Source organism: Calidris pugnax, unplaced genomic scaffold (genome assembly GCF_001431845.1).
Source record: "Calidris pugnax isolate Ruff unplaced genomic scaffold, ASM143184v1 scaffold14, whole genome shotgun sequence".
NCBI lineage: Eukaryota > Metazoa > Chordata > Aves > Charadriiformes > Scolopacidae > Calidris > Calidris pugnax.
The window spans coordinates 12876809-12899840 of NW_015090793.1; the positions used below are offsets into that span (position 1 = coordinate 12876809).

Here is a 23032-nt window from a genome sequence, read left to right on the forward strand (position 1 = left end):
TCCCATGCCCCAAACTCCAGACCTCACTTTAAAAAGTAGAAGGAAAAAGGAGTCAGAATGCTTCATACGGATGGCTGAGGAACCACTCAGCAGCCAGACTGTTTTAGGTTTTGCTGAAAGAAAGAAATAGCTCTGAAATTTTGCAGCAAGAAACAACTGCATCTTGCAGCCCCGTTTTGGGGGGCAGCACTCACCGGTGGCATTTGGCGGCACCTCCAGGTTGACGTTGACGAAGAAGCGGATGCTGTCCCCCGAGACGATGGAGGAGTTCACCGCATCGAAGAGCTCCTCACCCCCCGTCTCCTCCTTGGCCTCGCAGCCATCATCCGTGTCGCACTTGAGGTACCCTGCCAACGACATGCGGAGGGCGGTTAGCAGGGCCGCGGGGCCTGGGCCCGGAGCCACCGGGCTGCGGGCATACCCACCCTTCATGGCTGCAGCAAGGCCTCGGCAGCACCAGGGGCCTTTGTAAGGGGCTTCTCTTATCCCCTCGCCTGGTGGTAGGGCTGAAAGTTATAAAGCAAAGGGCTCTGGCACGTTTTGGGCTGGCCTCAGGCGTGTCCTCGATGGGCCGCTCCACAGCCTGGCCAGGCAACAGCACAGGCTTCGCCCACCAGCCTGCTCACCAAGTCAATGGCACAAGAGGTAAATCCAAGGGAGGCAACACCTCACTTCTCTCAGATCAGAAAAAAAAAAAAAAGCAAGCCAGGATGAAAACTCAGACTGGAAACCATAAAAACACCAAGCAGCAACCCAGAAGTGAGAGCCACACCACAGCCCAAGCCCACCCCAAACACAACGTGTGTTCATCAGCTCAATGCAGCGGCTCAGCTATTTCACTTGTGGTTCAGCAATTTGAAACTTAAGGGGGGAATAGGAAAAAAAAAAAAGATGTTTCCAAGGAGACACCTGATACGGACGGACAGACCCACAGCTTCCCAAGGGGCAGAGGAGCAGGTCACAGGAGGCAGCAGCACTGAGAAAGCGAGACAAGTTTCTTAATTACAGCAGACAACTCCTTAGCCTTTCACAACGCTTCTAATTAGAGTTTAACCTAGCCTCATTCTACAGCAAGCTGGTTCACTGCAACATTTTATTATGAAGCAGCTGGAGGACTCTTATGGCATGCTCGTGTATCATGTTTAATTAGGAGAATTAGGGACATTATAGAATGTCAATTTTTACATTACCAGGATTATTCAGCAGCTTCTACCCATCTTCTGACAAGTCTTTTACGCCTTAATTTGAAGCAGGAGGGATATATTTCATTAGCTTGCTTTAGGCACTACAGCAAAATGAAAAGGGTGAGCTTCAAGGCGGAGGTTTGAATGGAAACTAAAATATTGATGGGCTTTTTTTACACCCTCGTATAAGCAAACGTAGAGGAAGCAGGAGCTGAAAGCAGCACAAGCAGTCTCAGAGGCATCTTGAGCCAACAGCTTGCCACTGCAGAAAACAAGCCACAAGCAGGGAGGCCACAAACAGGAACTCGACGACACAGGACAGGGGCTGCAGTGCTTCCTGCTGCGGGCAACATGCCGACAAGCGCTCGGCATCTCCCCAGGAGTGCTCAGAGGGTGCCAGGGGTTCAACCCTTCAGGTAACTTCCAAATTGCTTGTCTGAGACATGGGAAACCCAACAAAAAAAACCAAAACAAAACAGATTAATCCCCCTCTCGTGATCTCTGCTGCCTCCATCTACCTGCTTGACAGGAATAAACATGAATCGGTCCTATCAGAACTGTTCTGAAGGCTTCAAAAATCATTCAAGTTGCTGCTGTCCCCAACCAGCCTGCCAGACAGCCATCAAAATGCATCAAGGATACTGTCATCTGCTGCTGGTGGAGCTTTGGGCAGCTGTCTCCATCTTGCATGATGGAAGTTCGTCCAAAATGGGCAGAAAATGAGGTAAAGAGAACACAAAAACACAATACCCAGACTATCACAGCACTATGGGCACCACCAGGCATGAAACATCTGCACAAGGGCTGGCAGATGTGATGAGACTGAGGGGCAGCCTGTGCCCTGGAGGGATGGACGAGAACCAGACAGGGTGCCTGCTGGCTTCAGAAGTACACTACAAATCTAGTGTTAGCTAGTTCTACAAAGCCTCCCTCATATAAGCATCTCAATCACAAGCAAAGTATAAAACCTGGGGTTTGGTTCCTCTGAAATGCATGATGGACACCATAACCTCTCCTCAAAGCAGAGCACTCACCAGTGCTGACAGCCCCCCTGATGCCACCTTGGGCCACCCTGCAAAGCAGTATCAGCCTGAGATTGGCTAAAATCCATGATCATGGCTTTTTCATCTCAGCCATATCCAGGATTGCAGCCCCAGGGAAGTTGTCACAACAGGTCTTTCTTGGTTTAATATCTCAATATCCATCCCCATCATCCTCTCCTTACTCTCACCACATGCCCAGATCCTTCCCACCTGGTGGGTCAGATGGGAGGCGCATGGGGACAAATGGTTTGAGCACACAGCTCAGAGAACATAGTTGAGGTTCTCCCCACTGTCCTAATGCAATTAAGATGCAGATGGATAAAAGCCAAGCAGGGTAGTTTTACTTGTAGTAAAAGTAGTTTTACTTGTTCACTTCCCAACCCTACTCAAACTGGCTTGATATGAGCACAGTAGTGGTGAGCCATTTAAAGAGAGAGGGCTGGAGACGGGACAGGAGCAGCACAGGAGCTGGAAGAAGGGCAAGGGTGGAGTAAGATCAGAGGGTTGGGCAGAGGTCAGCGAGGACTCTGGCAAGGGAAGCATCCTCTGTTCCTCCCTCTTTAGGGGAGGAAAGAGCAGAACAAAAGGCAGCCGAGCCTTGTGTCCCTTGGGCAAGGGACGGACAAAACACTCAGCTTGCAAATAATCCCAAACCTGGGCTATAACAGGAACTGCACTCCCGGGCAGGTGTCTGCTTTGTCACTAAACCACCCCAAGGCTTCAAACCACTCCTGTTTTGAATCCTTCAGCCTATTAGTCTGCCAGGCAAGCAACTTCTGCCTGTCAAATACAGGGTCACCTCGAGGTAAGAAGATGAGCTGTGTGCGTGGCAGATGCACCTTCCCATCCCTCTGAGCACGGCTCAGTAGCTGCCTCCAGCCCTGGCAGCTGTTTTCCACCCCATCGCCTGATGATCACCGAGTGCCACCCCTGCTGCTTGAAGGGCAGCAGATGCCAGAAGCAACAGCAGAAGCTGTTCAGCTCCTCTGAAAGTTTGATTGGTGTTCTGCAGAAGTTCAGAGTAGGATGTGATGTGGCCATTGCACAACTTGTGTAAATATCAAACAGGTTTCCGTATGGAAGCAGAGTCTCAGTAACGCTTTACAGCCTGTGCTACAAGCAGTTGCTTCAGGGAAGTGTGTGGGGTGGGAGGAGGTTAGACACCTTTGCATACTGCCTCAAATTGGCTGGGGAAGAGCATAAGATCTCCAAAATGGTGCCTCCCCCATCTCTATCACTTGATATGAAGGCAGCGTTTGCTTAAGTGCCATGAGCTACATGACAGGGTGAGTCAGACCTCTGAGCACAGGAAGTACCACTTCAGCCTGAAATATGGTCTAAAAGCACAAAAGAAAGATTTTGCTGAGTAGGCGGCCAGAGTGAGGAACTGAGTTAAGGTTGGCTGAGAAAAATCAGAGCAGTCCCCCTGCACCTTGAAGCTTGTGGTCAGGATGAGTCCACCCTGTAGGGCTCAATCTCATAGCAAAAAAAGTGGAAAAGCATGAAAAGTGCATGTGGCCAAGGACAGCAGGCACCATCCTTCAGTGCTACAGGAACAAAAATCAACTCCTCACCTTGCGGAACCATACGTAGCAGATGCCTTGACCTTAAGTCATCTTGTACCTCAGCCCATCCTATGCAACATGAAAATAAGCCATCCCCCCCATTTTATGCAGGTTATGGTAAGACCAAAAAAAAAAAAATACTCAATTTCTCTATCCACTCCCCCCTAAATCATCACCCTTTCCTGTGTAATTAATGCCTGGCCCAGGCCTGCCTTGCTCTAATATCTCAATATTGATCTCCATCCTTCTCTCTGTAACTCTCATCACCTTCTCAGATCCACTTCATCTCCCCAGTCCTGCTGCTATCAACCCTCTCACAACCCTGACAAGGTGCTTACCCTGCAGCTATTTTGCTTTTGAGCTGAGTTTTAAGAGCCCAGGGCTCTGTCAAGAAGAGCAGTGAATTGAGCTGAGCTGCAGCAACCAGAGGTGGCATTACCTCTCCCTCTGCTGCCTTAGTGGCACCTGGCAGCTGCAGGGGTAATAAAATCAGCAGAGTAGTACTTAGCAGGAAGCACAACTTCAGCCACACCATGTATGTTCCCTAGAAAAGCTTAATTGCTCCATGGGAGCAGCACTCACAGCCCAGGGGCTATAGACTTCTCCAAGAAAGCCAAACTCTTAATCATTAAACTCAATTTCCTGGGAGAAAAGCAGCTATGTTACTAAGAACATCATCTCACATCCCAGGTTATGAGACTTCTGCCAGACGCAGCCCCAGCATAACCTCTCAGTGTGTCTCAGAGGCGACAAAGCCAACCACGTTATTTTAATCAACATCTGCATCTGTAAGCATGCACACTAACCAGGAGGTTAGGAGTACAAATGCATCTATAACCACACTTTGCTGCAGACTCAGTTTAGCACAGCAAGACAAGACATCTAAGGAGAAGGTTTTTGGGGAAGATTGAGCATTTTTCCTTTTGGCATTACCCAGATGTTGCATAGTTCTGGGCATATGCATGCTACGCTTTTTTTTTTTGTTTAGGCAGATACATATTTTAGTGACTTACATGGATGAGATAAGCTACATATCCATATAGCAAGATTAGAAGGGCAAGTTCAGGAAAGCTAAGATCAAAGCTTGTCAAAAGTTACTGACCTTTGCCAACTCTCTGCAAAAATTGACGGCTTTATTCTGAAGGACCACATATGCTATGTTAACACTCAAAGCAGTTTTCTGGAAAACACTGATTTTACCCTCAACTTCCACAGCAGTCTACACTACAAGTCTGGAAAAGTGTTCTCCTTGATAGCACCTGTTTGCACAGCAATGCCTATTCCCCTCAGCCAAATCCAAGCCCCAGCTTCTCAAATCATGGGGTGCATCTGCTCTTTTTCAGAAGTGGTAGCTGCCCCCTCACACGGTATCTCTTCAAAAAGCCAGAAAGCTAAAGTTAGATTAAAAAAGTTCTTTTGAGCTCATATGATTGGCAATCTAACACTATCAGCGAGCTGTGCTAAAAGTCATCTCAGATTTCTCAAATGAGTTTTTAGGCACAGAAAGCAGCAAATTGCAAGACAGTCCTTTTTACTGGTGTTGCAGAATACCACTTGTGGTCATCTCACCAGAACATAGGAGCAACAGTATGCAATGTGCTCCTGCCAGATTCAGCAGCCTCAGACATTTCACCCTGGAAAAAGCAAAGGCTTTCCTTCTAGCATCACTGCTTTAGATATTTTTGTCACTGATCCTGATCTGCTCAGAGCCGAAATCCAGTGGTTGGCCCCACTCTTAGTGTTTCCAGCCGTGAACTTCCCAGCTCTGCTGCAGTCAGACACTCGAGTGCAGGAGTTGGCAAGTTCTGCTTCTTGGAAGAACCCAAGAAGCTATTTGCATCTACTTCCTCAGGAAAATAATAGGTCAAGTACAGAAGGACAAAAGAAGCAATCATAATAATAATATACATTCAATAGCTTTTAAAAATAAAGGGGCATCAACTGGGACACGGGCATTATCCTAAAATCAGGTCCGGTTCTTTGAGCATCCCAACGCTCAGCTCTAACATAGCATTAATGAACTCAAAAGAGAGAATTAATCCTTGTATCTACCTTAAAACCAGTCACAATACTGGCATTAAGTTAAAAATTCAGCTTCCTCTGATTTTTCCACTCAGACTTTCAACTTGCTCTGACCAACAACAGACACTAATTTTCAAGAAAGGCATGAAGTTTTAATTAACCTGAGCTACAGTGATCAGCCTGAGCTGTAAGCTATAAGAGGGTTTTCTTTGTTCCCCGAGTACTGCAGGTTTGCAGATTCACTGCGTCACTTCGAAAATACCCAAATCCCCAACATCGGGTGCAAAAGGAAACTCCATTATTAATTGAGTCTCCACCTCCGTTTTGACCTTTACACTCTGCACAAAAACAGACTCACATTGCCTCCAAAGGTTAGACAACCTTACAGTTAGTTAATATTGGCAAGGATAAAACAATCGAAGGATCCAGGAGAGACTAGGAAGAACTTTGTACAAGTGTTATCAGTTCTCCAATCTGCACAGTATTCTACAAAAAAAGGGTTTAAACAGCATCTTACTTTCACACGCTCATCAGTGCAGGCTTCTGGTCACATCTCATATGCCGATTTCAGCATGATCACCTACTAACAAAAATAGCTCTCCTTTTTCAGACAGAAAAGAGCAATTGTATTGCTAGAACAGCATCTTTCAGGTAACTATTTGCCTAAATTTTACATGTTTCTGCTGAGGTTAAACTTTGAAGTTTGGAGATTGTTTTGAGTCACAGGAGTCTGAAAAGCAGTCATGAAGAATTCCTTCCTTCTCAACAAATTACTCCATTTCACAGACAAGAACAACTGCAGTGCTGTAGCCACAGAGCAATACCCTCCAAACGCTGCTATCAAGTCACATTTTGTAAAGCTGTCTCCCACGAAATTAAAAATTTAAGCCACACTGATTAAATAAAGTAGTTCTGCATACAGCTGGATACTTGCTAGAATTTTAAGCTTTTCCTTCAGTTCACAGCTGAGAGATTCCCTGGCAAGGCTCACTGGTTTTGTCCTAAGCAGATTTACCCATCCTGTAGCAGGCAGCCACGTGGACATGGTTTACACCAGCCCAGGAGAAGACAACTTGGGGGGGAGTTGTCCACAGACTGTTGTTGGACTGCTGAGGGTTTGGCGCCGCCAACTAATGGGCAAGAAGGGTCTAGAGCTTACATTCCATGCTTTTTTTGTCAACCTCCTTTAGTCTACCAACCCATAATAGTTGACTTAGTAATAACTTCTATGGGTCATCTTGATGGAATTTAGAGAAGTGTCTTCCAATTCCAGCCCCTCCATAGGTAGCTTAAGGGGCAGAAGACCTGGGGAAGTGTTGGGTGATCCTTCTTGGCTCTTCAGCAGTCACTGAGAGCCCATCAGATATGGGCTTGCAGCCTTTTGGAGTAACAGCCACCTGCTATGGAGATATCAATCCATCACCTAAGCTTCCAGAGTGCTTCAAGACCACTGATTAAACCACCATTTCTTCTTGTCTAAAAAGAGATGGCGTCTAGCAGGTGTCACCAAGACGAGAACCTGCATCCTTTAAGTAACAGACCCCTCCACTAATGGCCAGTCATAACTTTAGTCACATGTTTTCAACCGTACTTCGAGTCAGTCTTTTGTCATGAAGAGCCAGATGGAAACAAAGTTTCCCCTGCCACTTCAGCAATAATTCATAACAGAACTGAAAAAACTGATCTGCTACAAAAAAAACCACCCAGGCACTTTTGAATTAATTCCAGTATTGTATTTTGCAGCCAGATTTCTAGGAAATGTTGTGAATAATCCAAGTAATTCAGTGGGGCTTTGTTTTTGTTTTGTTTTTACAAAACACAGCAGCACGTGGAATTTCAGTTCTGTACCAGAACCCACAGAAATCAGGAGCGTTCATTTCATTATAGGCCTCCTGATACACACTTCTCAGAAACAAAAATCTGCAAGAGACCTGCAAGCCACCCCCTTGGGCCCTACATAGGTAGCAGCAGTGCATCTCCTGCTGGTAAACTGGGCATCTCATCAGGGGAAACCCATTGCGAAAGGATTTGTTTCACAAAGACATTTAGATTGATCTCCTAGTTAGGCAAACAATTCTAAGACAGATAAAGACAAATTTAAAAAAGAAAAAAAAAAAACCCACAGCACACATACCAAACTGAACTGCAAACTGAAAACCAAAAACAAGCAGATAAAATATATCCAAACATCCCAAGCCAGGCTGGGGCCTTGGGGCCCTTCAACACAACTGCAATTTATTGTGCCAGCAAAACCAATTAATAAGTCAGAGGAGACCAAGCAGTGAGGGATTTGCTCTGGAAGACAAAAATTTATGCTGCAATATCTGTTGAACCAGCTTTAAAACAATACAACAATTCAAATATCCCCAGCACTATACTGAGACTCCTTCCTTTGGATTTTGCAAGAGGAACTAGAAGTCCTCCAGTTTGGTGTCTTATCAGGGAAACTTCTTGGGTCAATAAAAAAGCTCATCATTGGCAGAATTTAATCACTTACAGCTAACACCAATGCCTTTAGAACTTAATCTACTTGTAGCAGGCACTGGATACTCCCCCACCACAGAGGGTGCAGGAGGCTGTCAGCCAAGAGGCAATGATGAGTAGTTATTCTGAACATTGATTGCCGAGCTGCATTTCATCAGGACTCCAATTATCTTCAGGTTTGGATTGGTTCTACACAATCATCTCATTAGTTACTTAAATTTGCCAGAAAGAAAACTCATTTGACAAAACAACGTTGCTGTAGATTCAAGTGACAAACACACAGTCTGCTCGTGGGGTGGGTAGGGGGACAGCAAATATTTCGGGGCTGTGCCAGATCTTGTTCATTTGCTTCTGCAAGAGGCTTGTTCCACAGACTCAAAAGAATGAGTAAAAACAGCAAGATGTCAGATGTTACGATATTAGGACAATATATATGGATTGAAAACAGAATATGACCAACAGCTGCCATCATTCCTGCTGCCACCACACCATCAGAAACTTCTAACTGGTCAAATTTATTTCCTTATTTTTCCTCTTAATATTGCCTCTACAGAGCAAGTTACTAAACAAATTCCCCACCACCACCCCTCCAGCTATAGTGCATGCATTTACCTTCTGCAATGCACTAAAGGCTACAAAAGTGGTTTTCAGTCAAGTTTTTCCAGCAATATGGAAAAAACAGTATGCTGGAAAATAGAACTTGTAGCTAAAGACATGAGCTCTTTTGATTAACTTTCCAGATTTTTAGCCATTAAAGTAGTTATCAAGCATGTTGGTACTTGGTTGGGACTGTAACAATCCTCTGAGCTTCCAGAATATTCATATATTAACATTAATTCACCAGAAAGTCCTTCCTGAGCTTTCCTCAGCAATTAACATAACAACAAATTATTAAATACTTCAGTAAGTTATTATGAACAGTAAATATCCAGGAGTTTCTTAAAAAGCACTGCTTTCGTGCTGCAGCCAGGATTACCCTCACAACAATGATTTAAACTAAAACTGAAGTCTCATCTTTTCAGTTTTAGCCTTGCTGCAGCTGCTATTGAGAACACAACAAGGGTAAGAAAAAAAGTTAGCTGGCAGAGACAGACACAGTCTCTGAACAGAGCCTCAGATATGGTCAGAAACAAAAACATCCTAATTACTAAGGATACAGAAAACCATATGTATATGCAAGATCTCAGGAGGAGATAAGAAAAAGCTCAACTGTACAAAAAGCAATAGTATCAAGAGATGTTTCTCAACTGAGAAAAGGGAAAAATGTAAGTGTTAAGGGAATCAAAGGAAGAGGTTTATTTTTTCCTTTGCCCAACACACAGTTTAGGGGATTAGGTTTTTTTATTTTAAAGGTGGGCCAAGAGCATCTCTTGGTCTCCATAACGAACTGACAGATCTGAACAAGTGGTGCCAAGAAACAGCTTAATGATTACGCAGCTCCATTTCAAAACAGGCAGTTTTGAAACTATGTGAAAAGGTAACTTCTTTCTCTACCATTTCCTCTAGCCCTGATTAAGTTTTTGGGTAAGTCTTCAAGCATCTGAGCGTGTGAAACTTCTCTACAGAGAGCCAAAAGCACTGCTTCACAGAAGGATGCAAATATTCACACTGGCAAGCCCTGAGATGTGCTGCCCATGTATTCTGTGCAGAAGCACACAAGCTCTCAGTTAAATCAGGCAGTAGAAGGTGACTCATCACTCAACAGCAACTGAACTTTTAAAAAAGGTCAGTTTGTAATGAGGAACAAGAATGACAGCAGATTTGAGCCTGAAGTAGCCAAGAAATCAACTGTATTTTCAGTCACAATTAATACAGCCTTCAATACTGCATGCAGGCTGAAGGGGAACTTGCAAGCCACCTTCCCTCCTTCCCCCAAACCATGCAGAAGCATAACAGGAAAGAAACATACACAGTTTCATTTAGTCCTTAATGGTAGTTCTAAGGTACCATCTCCTTAAGACAAAGGAGGAAACTCAGTAATAACAGAAATAGGGCAGAAATAAATGCTCACTACCATGGCACCAAGTTGACAAAAAAGCATGTGTCATAGGAGAGCTTTGCACAAGGAATTCCACAACTACAAACGTGCTCTAAAATCATCCCCATTTTTTCTGGTTGCTTTGCTTGGACAGTTTGAGGAAGACAAGACATTGAGTCCTGGCAGGGTACATGTAAAACCTTTCCACGTAAGATGCTAGGACAGAGAGCTGTGCTTGTGTTCCCTGTGGCAGGAGGGCTTGGGATGAAGCAGGTGGCACCAGAAGATAGCCACCTTTGTCCTTCCTCCAAATTCTACAGCAGCATTTATCACCAAGCCCTTAGCACTGCTCTCAGCCAGAAGCTGGAGGCTTAGTCACCTTCTCCAGGTCCCAACCAGGATCACCCTCTTACATTCCTAGTCCTCAAGAAAGCACCAACCACATCCCAAGCAAGCCAGGGAAGAGAGGAACAGAGCTACCCAGACCTCATGACCCATGTGCCCTTGGAAAACCTGCAAATACCAAAGAAATAAAACCACCCTGAGGTCAGGCATAATGCCTGCCCTTCTGCAACAAAATCCAGCCTTCAGAAAAAGACCTCTTACTAGAGATGAGAGCACTTGCTTCCAGTTTCATCTTTTTACTCCTAGAAATTGGCTGCATACAACACTTCCAGAGAAGGCAAGCGAGCCAGTGCCAAAGGAAGTGCTGTCAATAGCAATGCTAGATCTACTGCAGCTGACATCTGGCAGACATTCAGCTTCCCATTCCCAGATGTTAACCTAAGATTTGGGCCCCTGGAAAAAGAAAGATGATCCCCGTGACAGCTACAAGCATCTACAGGCCTAAATAACTTGAGCATTTTAGTCTTCTACTTGCAAGTCCTGAATCCTGCAAGCACTGCACCTTCTCCAGGGCAAGAAGCCCCAGGCCCTTAGAGACTACAACCTGAAACATCTGCTCTTAAGTTGAGCTCTCAACATTATCTCTCCCTTAGAACCCACACACATGCTATTTCTCCAAAACCAGTAGAGAAGCCGGGACCTCACTGCACTTCAAGTTTGGCTATATGATACTTTAGCCCTTTATGAGTACAGTATCTCCAAGAGCTCTGCCACCTTTGAGGCAGATGATATAAGTTTTCAAATGCCACAACTTAATCTTGCTTCAAAGAAAAATCTCAGAGAGCACTTTGGACTAAAAGATGCATTTACCAGAGCCATCCAACATTTGCCTGATGCTGTTGGGAGGATGTCTCCAAAGGGATCTGACACCCACACATGATCTGCACTCCAGAAACAGACAAGCGAATACACCTGCCAGTCTGTACTACAGAAAAACACCACGAAAGAACCTGAAAAACAAGGAGCCACCCATAATAGTCACTGATGACAATGCAAAGATGATTGCTTACTGCTTTGAATATCTAGAACATCTACAGGATTTAAAAACGCAGAGTTTGCTTCTAGTGCAAGATTACACAACTATCATGTAAGACTGCCTTTGCATGCTGCTCAAGCTAAATGGATTTTATATCACCTGTTTCAGGTTCTCAGCTAACCCTGTCTCGCAGCCCTCCCTCCAATATGGCGATACGATGCACAAAAATGTTAAATAATACTTGCCACTCTCTTCAAAGAAGTATCCATTTCTTGACATCGCTGCTGGTGGAGACTCTAGAAAGACAAGAAAAAAAGAAGCTTAAGAAACATCAAGATGCTGAATGTCTTTGCCTTACTGCTAAACTCACTGTAAACCGGGATTACAGCAAAAGTCCAGCCCCAAAATACTGCAGGCATCAGATTTTCCTGGATGTGGCAATTTTAACCTTTTATTTATTTACTTTAGCATCTACCGGAATATCCTATACAGTCACTGCTTGAAAAAAGTTTAACAGCCTCAGACATCCCGGGCTGGGACCACAACACAGCAAGACTAAAGATCAGGACAAGCCGGATCATCTCAATAACCTATCAAACCTGAACAAGTACATCTAAAAATAATAAGCACTAAGCATCTGTGAGGCTTTTATAAAAAATACAAATCATAACGAAGTCTAGGTTGTATCTCATGCTTAGGTAAAAAGAACCAGTTTATTTTAGAGGAAAACAATGTGGTTCAGATGAGAATGGGATTCCACGTCCTATTTTGCTGCTCCTAATCATTAGGATATCCCAAAACAGGGCTTGGCAATTAAAGATAAGCACCACATAATCATAGAATTGTCTAGGTTGTAAGGGACCTTTAAGATCATTTAGTCCAACCATCGACCTAACTGATAAAAAACCATCACTAAACCATGTTTCCTCCAGGGATGGTGCCTCAACCGCTTCCCTGGGCGGCCCATTCCAATGCTTAATAACTCTTTCAGTGAAAAAAGAATTCCTAGTATCTAATCTGAATCTCCCCTCGCACAACTTGAGGCCATGACAGAAGACTGTAGCCTTCCTTGGCCTGCTTTCTGAGCAGGGGTCCTGCAACAATCACCATCTGCACCAAGGGGGTCTCACTGGAAGCCACAAATGGGAAATTACATTGACCAAAGTGAACCCACAAACACAGCAGCACCAGCACCAAATCACCATGATTCATTATGGAACATTATTTGTTAGTGAGTCAGTTCTGCAATTAATTCTGCTGGCAAATTGGGTATTTACCATGCAAAAAGATGTTCAAACAGCATAGGAGCACCTGCTTTCAGGTGTAATCAAAGTCTGGTACCCAAGCCCAGCCTGGCTGTTTTCAATACGAACAGTATTTGACAGTTCAGACTGCGTGGGCTAGAAGTACCAGCTTTTCTGTACAGGTGCATGTCCTATTTTACAGTGAGCTAACAGAGCGCTTTATTTCAAGCCTTGAGGAGGAGTCACCAAAGCAGTCCCTTCGAAATCTGCTACTAGATGCTGCCTCTTTATGTGCTTCTTCCTAGCCAAAATGCAATCAGAAAGAGGAATAGATTTGTTCTGTCTTTCCCCACTTCATTAGGCTAATCAAACATTACCTACGCAAGCCTGAGATGAATTTGGGCCAACAAGGAAAGAGGTTTTGCCTGCTTTATTGTTCTACAGATTAGGCTTCCTGCTTTTCGTTTGAGGTATGAGACAGTTTCCCAAAGACACTTTCTCTACCCCATAACTTTTGGCTTACTGGTTATGTACTTCCCCCCACACTTTACAGTGTGCCACGTTTTCAAGCATCATAATTCATCCTGGTCCATCAGGAGCCTTTGTGTCCCAGACGGATACGAGTCACACCACTGATGGCAGCACCTTCCAGCCTTAACACTTGTCACAACCCAGGGTGGATGAGACCTTTCACTGCAGATAGCATTTAGCTGCACAGGTTCCTGGAGGGACACCCTGATGACTATTTTAAAAAAACCACACAAACCCGAGGGCAATTCAAGTGTCTGGTCCAAGAGAGAAACACAATGTTCCAAGTTCATCCCAAAACAATGGGTTGGAGGAACAAATGCACTGCACTGTGGCCAAGGGGCACCCATTACACAAGTCAATTGTTTCCCTCCACCTGGAAGGGAAGGAGAAGATCCATCCAGACTGATTAGCATGCTAATGATCAAAGGAAAGTTTTTTAAAGAGGCTCTTATTGTGTAATGATTGCATTTACGTATTTCAGAGAAACAAACAAAATACGCCTAGGCAGTCGGATTACCCAAGGAACTGACATTCCCACCAGGATGGTATATCAATTTCTCATTTCCATTATGGCTTCTAAGGGAGCCTGAAGCAACATGTTCATCCTTCACTAGGCAAAATGAGACACTGTTTACTTTTTCTTTAACTGAACACACCTATTTCTATGGGTTGATAATGCCTAATGAACAGGAATTCAGAGTTGGTTGCTTTCTTCATTACGAATACATTCTAACTGCAGCATTGCCTGGGTTGACATCGCACCTTTACAGGAGATTCCGCTTCGGTCACTGCTTGGACAAGGCATGAAAAGGGCAAGGCTGGGGTATTACAACAGGTAGTGCCATTTCATTAGGTAGCACTCATCCCTCTGAGTCACTAATGAGCGATATTCCCCCAGGCAACATGCTCAGGCAATTATGTTGGAGGTGCTGTTTTTTCAGATGAGTCATAAAACAGAGGTCTTAACCTTGTAATTAAAGATGCAATGGCACGTTTGGGAAAAAAAAGTCAGGCGTTCACCCTACTCTGTCCTGGCTGAAGTCCAGCCCTGGTAATTTGTCTTTTCCCTACGTAATACTGTCCCACAGCACCAACAGGATTCAGACTTCAAAACAGTCTTGTTGGAGCCTTTTGAAGAGTTGCTACAACCCCCACGGAAGGGGCTATGCACATTAACATCAGGAACCGTATTTAACATGCCCATGAGGTAAAAGGTGATGGGGGTGTTTACACAAGTCCAGACACACGCAGAGAGCTATGGGACTAGCTTAAAGGTCAAGACATTAGCAGAAGTAAAGGTAGGAAGAAGGGTAAATTGGGAGCTACATTATCTATCTCTGAGAATCTAGAGAAAGCACCATCTAACTTTTTAACTAAGCAAAACAAAGGAGACATATTTGGGAGAGAGGACAATTAATATCTTTCCCTCCTTATGCATCAGCCATCTTCTCCCCATATTTCCTCAATCATTTTAGCACAAGCAAGTGTAGCTTATGCGTATGGGACGCTGGGTAACGACAAGGCTAGACAGACTGTGCTTAAGTGCATCCTCAGTAGCGGTCCACAAGGTAAACATATCAGCAGGCTCCACGCACCTCTCCTTCCATACAGCTTATGGGATATTAATACCCACGATCTCAGCTCCTTCAACATGGTTTGTTGAAGACAGGAACAACGGGTTTGAGTTGTGCAGAACTGACAGCAAGAGTCCCCTTCTGTCCAGCAGCAAGGTACATACCCATAGCCTGATGCGCACACACAACCTGTATTTTCTCTCCCCATCTCACCTCCACTCTTAAACAACAAAAAAAAAGCTCAACCACAGGGCAGGTATAAAACACCGCAGTAATCAATGCAATTGTTTAGCTTGGGGAATCCTGGGCAGGAATATAAGTCTCCAAATACATTAGAGATGAACATTACAAGACTCCAGGGTTTGCCTGAAGCTGCAGAAGAGTTTCTACGAAGCATAAATCAGCCCCTGCATTAGCCTTTGCAGGCTGGAGGAAGAGACTACAGCCTGGAAATCACTTTTACCACTTTCTCTACACCAGCACACCACTTCCCTCAGATCCAAACCGATGTCACTAGTTCCTTTCCCTCAGGTTTTCTTTCAGATTTCAGCAATTAAACACAAAGAAAGCAATTTCAGCAAGACACAAGGTCAGACTTCTAGCGACAAAGCTGGAAAGCATTACCCTAAGGAGCTAAGATACACAACACAGCAAATGCACTCTTGTACTTCTAGTATCTCAAGAGAGGTCTATGTCCTCACTCTCCAGAGTCTGCTTTCTCATCCAACACCTGCAAGAACCACCAGACTTTCCAATTGCTCTCCCTGTCCAAAGACAGAACAAGCTACCATCTTCTATTCTCTGCCAGGCAAAGTACATAGTATAGCTCTTTTGACAATTTAAGCAGTGCTCTTCAGTTTTAAGAGTTAATTTACTCCAGTAAATAAGTTTCCACTGCCATCCTACCTTATTCCCTACAGGGATGTCTATTAGATAATAGTAAATCAGACAGACATTAAAAGTGTCACTACTTAGTTGATTTTTCAAAGAAAAGCTTCTGACTAGTTTCTCATCACTTCATGAGCATTGAATTCAAAGGTAAAAGTGATGAGCTGAAGCACTGAAGTGCTGCAAAATGGAAAACAATGCCTATTTCTCTAGACTCAGGGATACAGATTAAGATTTCAGAAGTCACTACCCTTTGTCTTGAAGCTATTGCAGCAACTGCAAGAGCCACCAAGGGAGAGGTATATGAAGTTTGCTTCTTAACTGGTAGGACAATCCGGTTTGCTGTAGTTTGAGGTGCTTGGTTTTAAGACTGGGATAAAACAGATGAACTGCAGTGGGAAGTATCAGACCAGAAGTGGGCATACTTCCTGATTTCTTACATTCTTACCATTTTTACATTTGCATTTAACAACAAAAACAGACAAAACCGTACCATGCCATCTTCTATTATTAAATTCCTGTGGGAAACGTGTCTCAGATCTAATAACCCATTTTAACTCTCTTGTTTTAAGGTTAGTAATAAGTTCTCTTGAGCCTTGCAATATTAGTGGATTACAAATAAAAACACATTCTCTGGATACTTCAGTAACTCAATTACGATGTTCTGCTGCTGGCATCTTTCAAGTAAACAGTCCTCTGCAGCACAAGCCTTATATTGAAGCAAAATAGCTCTCTAACAAGTTTTCTACAAGCTGTACTTAAAGACTTTGGCTTTTATGACTTCTCTCCACTAAAGCTCTCCAAGTTCTAGCGTCTTAATATTTAACTGGAGTTTACTTTGAGATAACACCATTTTGAAAGAGTTATTTGAAAGGTACTTCTTTTTCATTTATAGGCCCTTTAATAAGGGCTGCTTTTGGGTTGTCTCTGAATATAAGCAGGCTGTAGGTCTGGAGCATTTAGTTACCTCATAAGCACTGATAGAAAAACATTGGGTATCTTCGTCATCTTTCTTTCAATACTGCTTTGCTGAAACTGAGGACATTTCTAAAACTCATCAGCAAATGCAACGTCTTCCCTTAAAGCTGATAAAGCAAAACACTTGAGCCTCTAAGGAAGAAGTGGCAACAAAAATCACCTGTTCAGCTGTAAAAGCCTTTAGGCTTCCCAATTTCCTCTCAGGGGGAATTATCAATTCTCAGCATGACAGATTGAGCTGCCTGGTTATCTGGAAAAAAAACCATGACTACTTTCCAGAAGACACATACGGCTTTAGTTTTGAAGCAAGGTTTTGGCCACTTCAAGCTGACTTTCAGGAGTTTGCTAAAAGCATCCATCGCTACCCTTAAATAGTCAGGCACTACCTTCCCCACGTGATGGGGAATGTTGCAGTTAATTGCACTACCTCAAACAGATCCAGAGCCAAGTCCAGCTTGAACAAGTGCATTGTCTCATCTGAGACTTTTTTCCAGGGAAAGATGACAAGGCTGCCCCTATCCAAGGCTCCATCAGACTAGGTATTTAGTATAAAACTCAACTCAGAGCTCACTCTTATTAGTTTATTCTCTCCACCCTACCGGGAATTAACATCACAGAAAAAGAGGGGTCTTGCAGCAGAAGTGACCAGGGAGCTGCACCCAGGTTCATGCAATTTGTAGCAAATTAGCACAATTTATGTGCTTCAGATACCTAATAATCAAACAATGCTGCTTCCCTCCTCCACCCAAAGTCAGCAGAAAACCAGACAGATTTAAGAGGACAAAAAAGCCACCACACACAGAAGCAATAATATCCCAAAGGAAACCTACAGGAGATAACTTTTTTTTTTAATTATGTGGAGCATTAACTGAAAGGAGCCTGCAATTAAGTTTAAAAATCTCTGTATGCAGCAATAGCCCAACAGCAGGAGGATGAGGAAGCCTCAAACTCCTTTTGTAACACAACTGCATCACCGCAGAAGAATAGCAAAAGAGCTCGACAGATAGCAAATCTGATCACATTGACTAGCTAATCAGTTCCTGATATATCAATATTGCAGGATCCTCCCACAGAGCATCACATGTGCTCTTAAAACATGAGGGTTTTGGCAGTTTTCACGGAAGAACTGAACAGCAAGGTCTCCTGGTAGAGATATTTGCTGCAAATTATTTAAAGCCACCCAAGCCATCAAGAATTAATGGACAGCAGCATGCAAAAAGCTATTTGGCCTTAATTTACTACTTCTCACTTTTATCTACACCTTAAGCAGCTGATCCCTTCCTACATACTTCAACTGGAAAACACTGGTGACAGCGCAGAGAAGCATGCCCCAAGCTGCTGCTCTGGGCAATAACAGGACAAGAGCTTGAGTTTTTACTTGTTTTCCTCTACACAGAGAGAGGTGTGACAAAAAAAACCAAACAAACAAACAACAAACCACACAAGTCAGGGTTTCAAAACCCAATCACTGTAATTCAAGGAAGTATAAGGTAAGGCGTGCTTGTTAATATTCAGGCAGGAAAATGCCTGGTAAATACAGCGTATGAGCACTGCTGACTGTGGCAAGCCCAAACGTAGACCTTTCCCAAGAAAGCACCAGTTTGCATTGATAAAGGCAAAGGAAAACATAATGGAAAAAACCTCAAGAGGGGTAAAAAGAACTTTTAAAAGCCATTAAATGGTAAATATCAGCACTGTTATGTTCCAGGGAGTTTTATCTTCAAGGTATATCAGTCAAGATCCACTAAAGGACCCCTCTTCACTGCAGCTTTACAGCCTTGGTCCCCCTGCAAGCACCACATGTGCTTTCTCAGTGCAGACACACATCCATCCACATTTCAACCCCAGCAGAAGCTGACAGGGATAAACCCTTCTTTGACAGGGCACACCAGAGCCCTGTCCTTCCTCAACTTATCCTTTATTCATCTCAGTGGCATAGCTGCTCAGAGCAGCTCAGCACAGCCCCACGACAAGCTCCACAAAGAACCAGCTGCGTTCCTCCTCCCCACAATTACATCCACAAGCCCATCACACACCTAAATAGCTCCCTAATACTGCTTTCCACAGTAGTATTTGAAGAGTAAGGAGTTAACCACGTCCCAGTCATTGTGACAACAGCCTAAGGGCACACTCCAGCCAGCCAGCAGATACCCCCATCTATCTACAGTCACCTTCTGCACTGCTGCCCCCCACTTCTCAGCTTATCCTCCTCCTCACAAAACTATCAAGCCTTTGAAAAACACAGCCGAACACTGAAGGATGGATGAGGGCTCATCACATGGCATGCCTAGAGCTTTAATGCAGGTAGCAGTACAGGTATACCAACAGGCGTTGGTACCACTCTGTAATAAAGCAGGGATTTTTTTGTTTTACCTACACCGACTGTGTGCAAACACCTACAAGAAATCAACTTTTGAGGTCTTGAAAACAGTCTAGAAGACAGACATAACCCAGGAAGATTTAAACCTACTCCAAAACCCTTCACCTTAGTAAGCTTTTAGAAGATGATAAAGCATTGGCTAGAGTACGCACTGAGAAGGAAGGTGCTTTTAAGTAGCCCAATCCAATAGTGAATTGCTGCTTTAGCCAAGAGACTGAGCACCTGCAGGGACACAAGCTTTGCCCTCCTTATGTGTAGACATGACCAAGTCCTCTAACAAGCCTTAAAAAGAATGTTTCTGTTAGTAACGAGCACTTCTTTTAAAGTTTAACATCCTCTTCTTGCCACAGAATTGCAGGGATGTGTTGCTTGTCTCCCCTGCCTCGCTACTAGAAGTAACACGCCTAAAGGATTTTCACCACCTCTTGGCTTCCCACAATGATTTCATTTCCCCCAAATTTCCAGTTTTAGGACTAAGAGTTGTGGATTACTAAAACTAAACATCTCTAACGCCCCTGGGAAGTGTCCCATTTCTCTGATTTTTGGAGGATGTGACACCAGCCCTCTAACATTTCTTAGGCTCTCCCGTGGTGCATTAGTCACTTGGACATACAGCCTTGCTCCATGGATCTATCCAAACTCTCCATTAAAGTGCGACCAACCTGGCATGCCGGTCCCAACCCAGGCAGAAAACACAACTTCATAGCTTTGCAACTCAGCAGGCACTAAAGTACCAAATCAGGGGTTCTGTGTAAGGAGCTGGACATTCTTCTGATGAAGGGAAATGGTGTGAGGAGGTCTCAAATCATGCCATGGTCACTCTGGTAAATGAAACCCCAGAGCTAATTTTCACAATCGCTGGCTGTGAAAATAGAAAGCATCATATTGAAAGGATAAAGCAGGAAGCATCCTCCTGCCTGCGCACTCCCGGGCAAACACACACCCACGCACAGGCTCAGGGATCAGACATGTCTGCTTTCAAAGCATCTTCCTCACTGCACTGAACAATTCCCCTCTTCCTCCAGAGCACCCACCACAATAAAACCATCTAATAAAAGACCTCTGGCTGCAGCAGTGACAGCTACCAGAGACCTCCCCCCAATCCCCTCCCCCCCCAAAAAAAACCAACCCCATGCACACTGAAAGATTTGCCAGCAGCACCAGGCTGTCCAGGTTGACTCATCACAATTTAGACCACCCGAACAATTAATATCCAAGGGTGCCTCCCAGAGGTGAGCCGCAAGAGGAAGCGGCCCTGTAAATGGAGAGCCGTGCAGCTGCTTTCCTAACACGGTATCTTTTCCTCCTCCACCAGGTTTCTTGGCCAGCATTTCATAGGTGAGCAGGACAAGCAGAGAAGTGGGGGAACGCCACCACTTTGGGATTTGGCTGGCAGACAGACAATTTTTGCTATTTGCCTTTTTTTTCCCCCCAGGTTGAAGGGGGAGGTTTCATTTTGTTGGGCCCTCTAAATAAAAAAAAAGAAAAGGAAATGATTTAAGACTTGCAAGGATTTCTTGCATAAGTGCTACATAGAGAGGAGCGAAAGCAAATACCTCCAGAGATCCCACAAGCTGGCAAAGGCCCAAGAACAGACCAGTTGAGGCTTCTCAGTAGACTTTTCCTGAAACATTTAAATAATTTAGAAAGCATTAACTCTTACTGACAGCTATTCAGACAGCTCTTTCACTTGCAGGGCCCTATCAAAAACCTCATAACTCTTAATCAAAAAGAGATACTGCAATGGCCCCAAATCTTGGTCAGGGTTGAGCGTGGCTTCAGAAAGGTGCTTTAGACATTTTTCTTTGCTGAAATGCTTTCCTTGTACAGGCAGGTCTTCCAGAGGTCACCACCTGCCACTTATCTGCAGCAGTACCGTGTAAAACATGCAAAAATGGTCAAGAGAGAGTCTATCAACAATTCACTTCCTTGGGGCTGTTCAGAGGAAGGGAGCTGTTCCCTGCGTTGTTTCAGTTGTGATAAATACCATAAAAATTAAGCAGCTGCAAGGTGTAAACTAGTAGCTATAAGACTTCTCCTTTGGGGTTAGGTGGAAGTGATGCTCCAGCACCCTCAGTTTCACACTCCAGCATCCCCCCAGGGTACCAGGATCATGTTTTGGAACAAAGTGGGTTGCTGTAAAGTTTTTATCCCCTTATTGCCACCAGAAATGAAAACAGCTAGTAAAGAGGCAGCAGTGACTGGTCCAAGCTTTGTAGTGAAATTACTCCTGCACCCATTCCTACTACCAACCCTCAAAAAGCATCTGGATGAAACAGCAGACCAGCTCAAATCCACCCCAAAAGTTAGATCAAACCCAAGGTCTACAGGGAAAACATGGAAAGACACGGAAGTAGAGCAGTGACCACTGCCACCTGACCACCAAACACATTTTCAGTTGTGGTTCCAGGCAAGACATTGAAAGAAAAACCGCCCCTTGCCATTAAAAGTGAAAACAGCCCAAAGCATCCCCAAAGGGCAGCCCAGCTGCCCTCCCCACAGAAATGGGTATTTTAAATCACAACAGGCTTTGGAGGATAACACAAATCACCCCATAGAGTTTCTATATCTAGGACCCACAAAACAGCAGCAGTGATACCACCACCACAACGGGTGGTGGGACAGCCAGCCACACCAGATCTCATTTTGCTGTCCATTGTCAACTCCAAATAAAAATGCCCCAGTCCAGTGGTGAAATAATCACAGACTGACAATCCATGATAGAGTGTTATTCATTAGGACATTGTTTATGGTTCGTCTACATGGCTTCCATGGCTACAGCAACAGGGATGATGTTTGCTAGCATTTTAGACAGATTACATATATACATTTTGTTTTCACTCAACACTGCACTTTCCCCACGTGAAACATCAGTATGTAAAGCCTTGCAGACAGGCTGTTAGGATGTTTTAGCATTAATTAGAGAAAAACCAGAACAGGTAAGATCCCTTATGCCCATCTCCCCACGCATATCTTGAAACTAAATTCAAACCCTGAAAGACAGCACTCTGGTTAATGTAAATTGAATTCAGAAGGTATTCTCCATCCTTAAACACAACAGCACACAGACATCCGGCACAGGCAATAGATATCATCACTAAGCAGCAAAGCCCATTGAAAATACATCAAGTACTGCCTTACTTTAGTGAATTAAATAATTAAAGAGCTGGCAGAGATGGTTTTCTAGATTTCCTATCCAAATGCATCACCCAGCAACAGTAGTGCTTCAGTTTTGGGTTTTTGGTTTTCTTTTCTGTTTTTTTTTTTTTTTCTTTTAAGAACACAACTTACCTGCACTACTTCTTTATTAGAGATGCTGTTCAGACAGCCTGCGCTCCCCTCCTGGCTGCTCCCCCTGAGCCACCACACTTGTTCCCAAATGCCACTTGCTCAGGTGGCTGAGGCGGCAACGGCTCCTGCTTTTTCAATGGCTCCAACATTAATCCATCCAGAGCATCTTTCTCCCTCACTTCCAATTGGCGAGTGGCGAATGGGTGGAGTGAGAGCGTGACCCATTAGCTCCCAGATGGGCACCTCCAACCCAGCTCTCCCAACCGGAGGAGCGATGCCGGCGAGCCGCTAACTTCACGCCTGCAAAGCAGCGCTGCTCCGCATGCCACCGCAGCCCCGGCCACGGCTGGGCTTCCTCCTCCAGCCACCCAGAGCCCGCTGCTTCTCTGAGCTATTCGCCTCTGGTAGCGAGGAGGAAAAATAGAATGATTAAAGTGACCCTGCTCTTCGGAGCCGACAGTTTTTGCTGGATGCTGCACAGAGAAAGCT

General features: G+C 44.3%; 1 protein-coding gene across 4 annotated transcripts in view; it reads right to left on the minus strand.

The window, feature by feature from the left end:
* The window catches only part of SLC4A11 (solute carrier family 4, sodium borate transporter, member 11), a 101041-nt gene that overhangs the window by 71373 nt on the left and 6636 nt on the right, over positions 1–23032 (minus strand). For 3 of the 4 annotated variants that reach the window (XM_014936020.1, XM_014936019.1, XM_014936018.1), the window contains exons 2-3: positions 11903–11953; positions 195–347 (exon numbers count right to left, since the gene is read on the minus strand). In XM_014936020.1, the coding sequence (XP_014791506.1) occupies positions 195–347; positions 11903–11953 (204 nt within the window). Of the gene's footprint in view, positions 1–194; positions 348–11902; positions 11954–22543; positions 22931–23032 lie in introns of those variants that run through there. The other variant, XM_014936021.1, reaches the window with a different exon arrangement.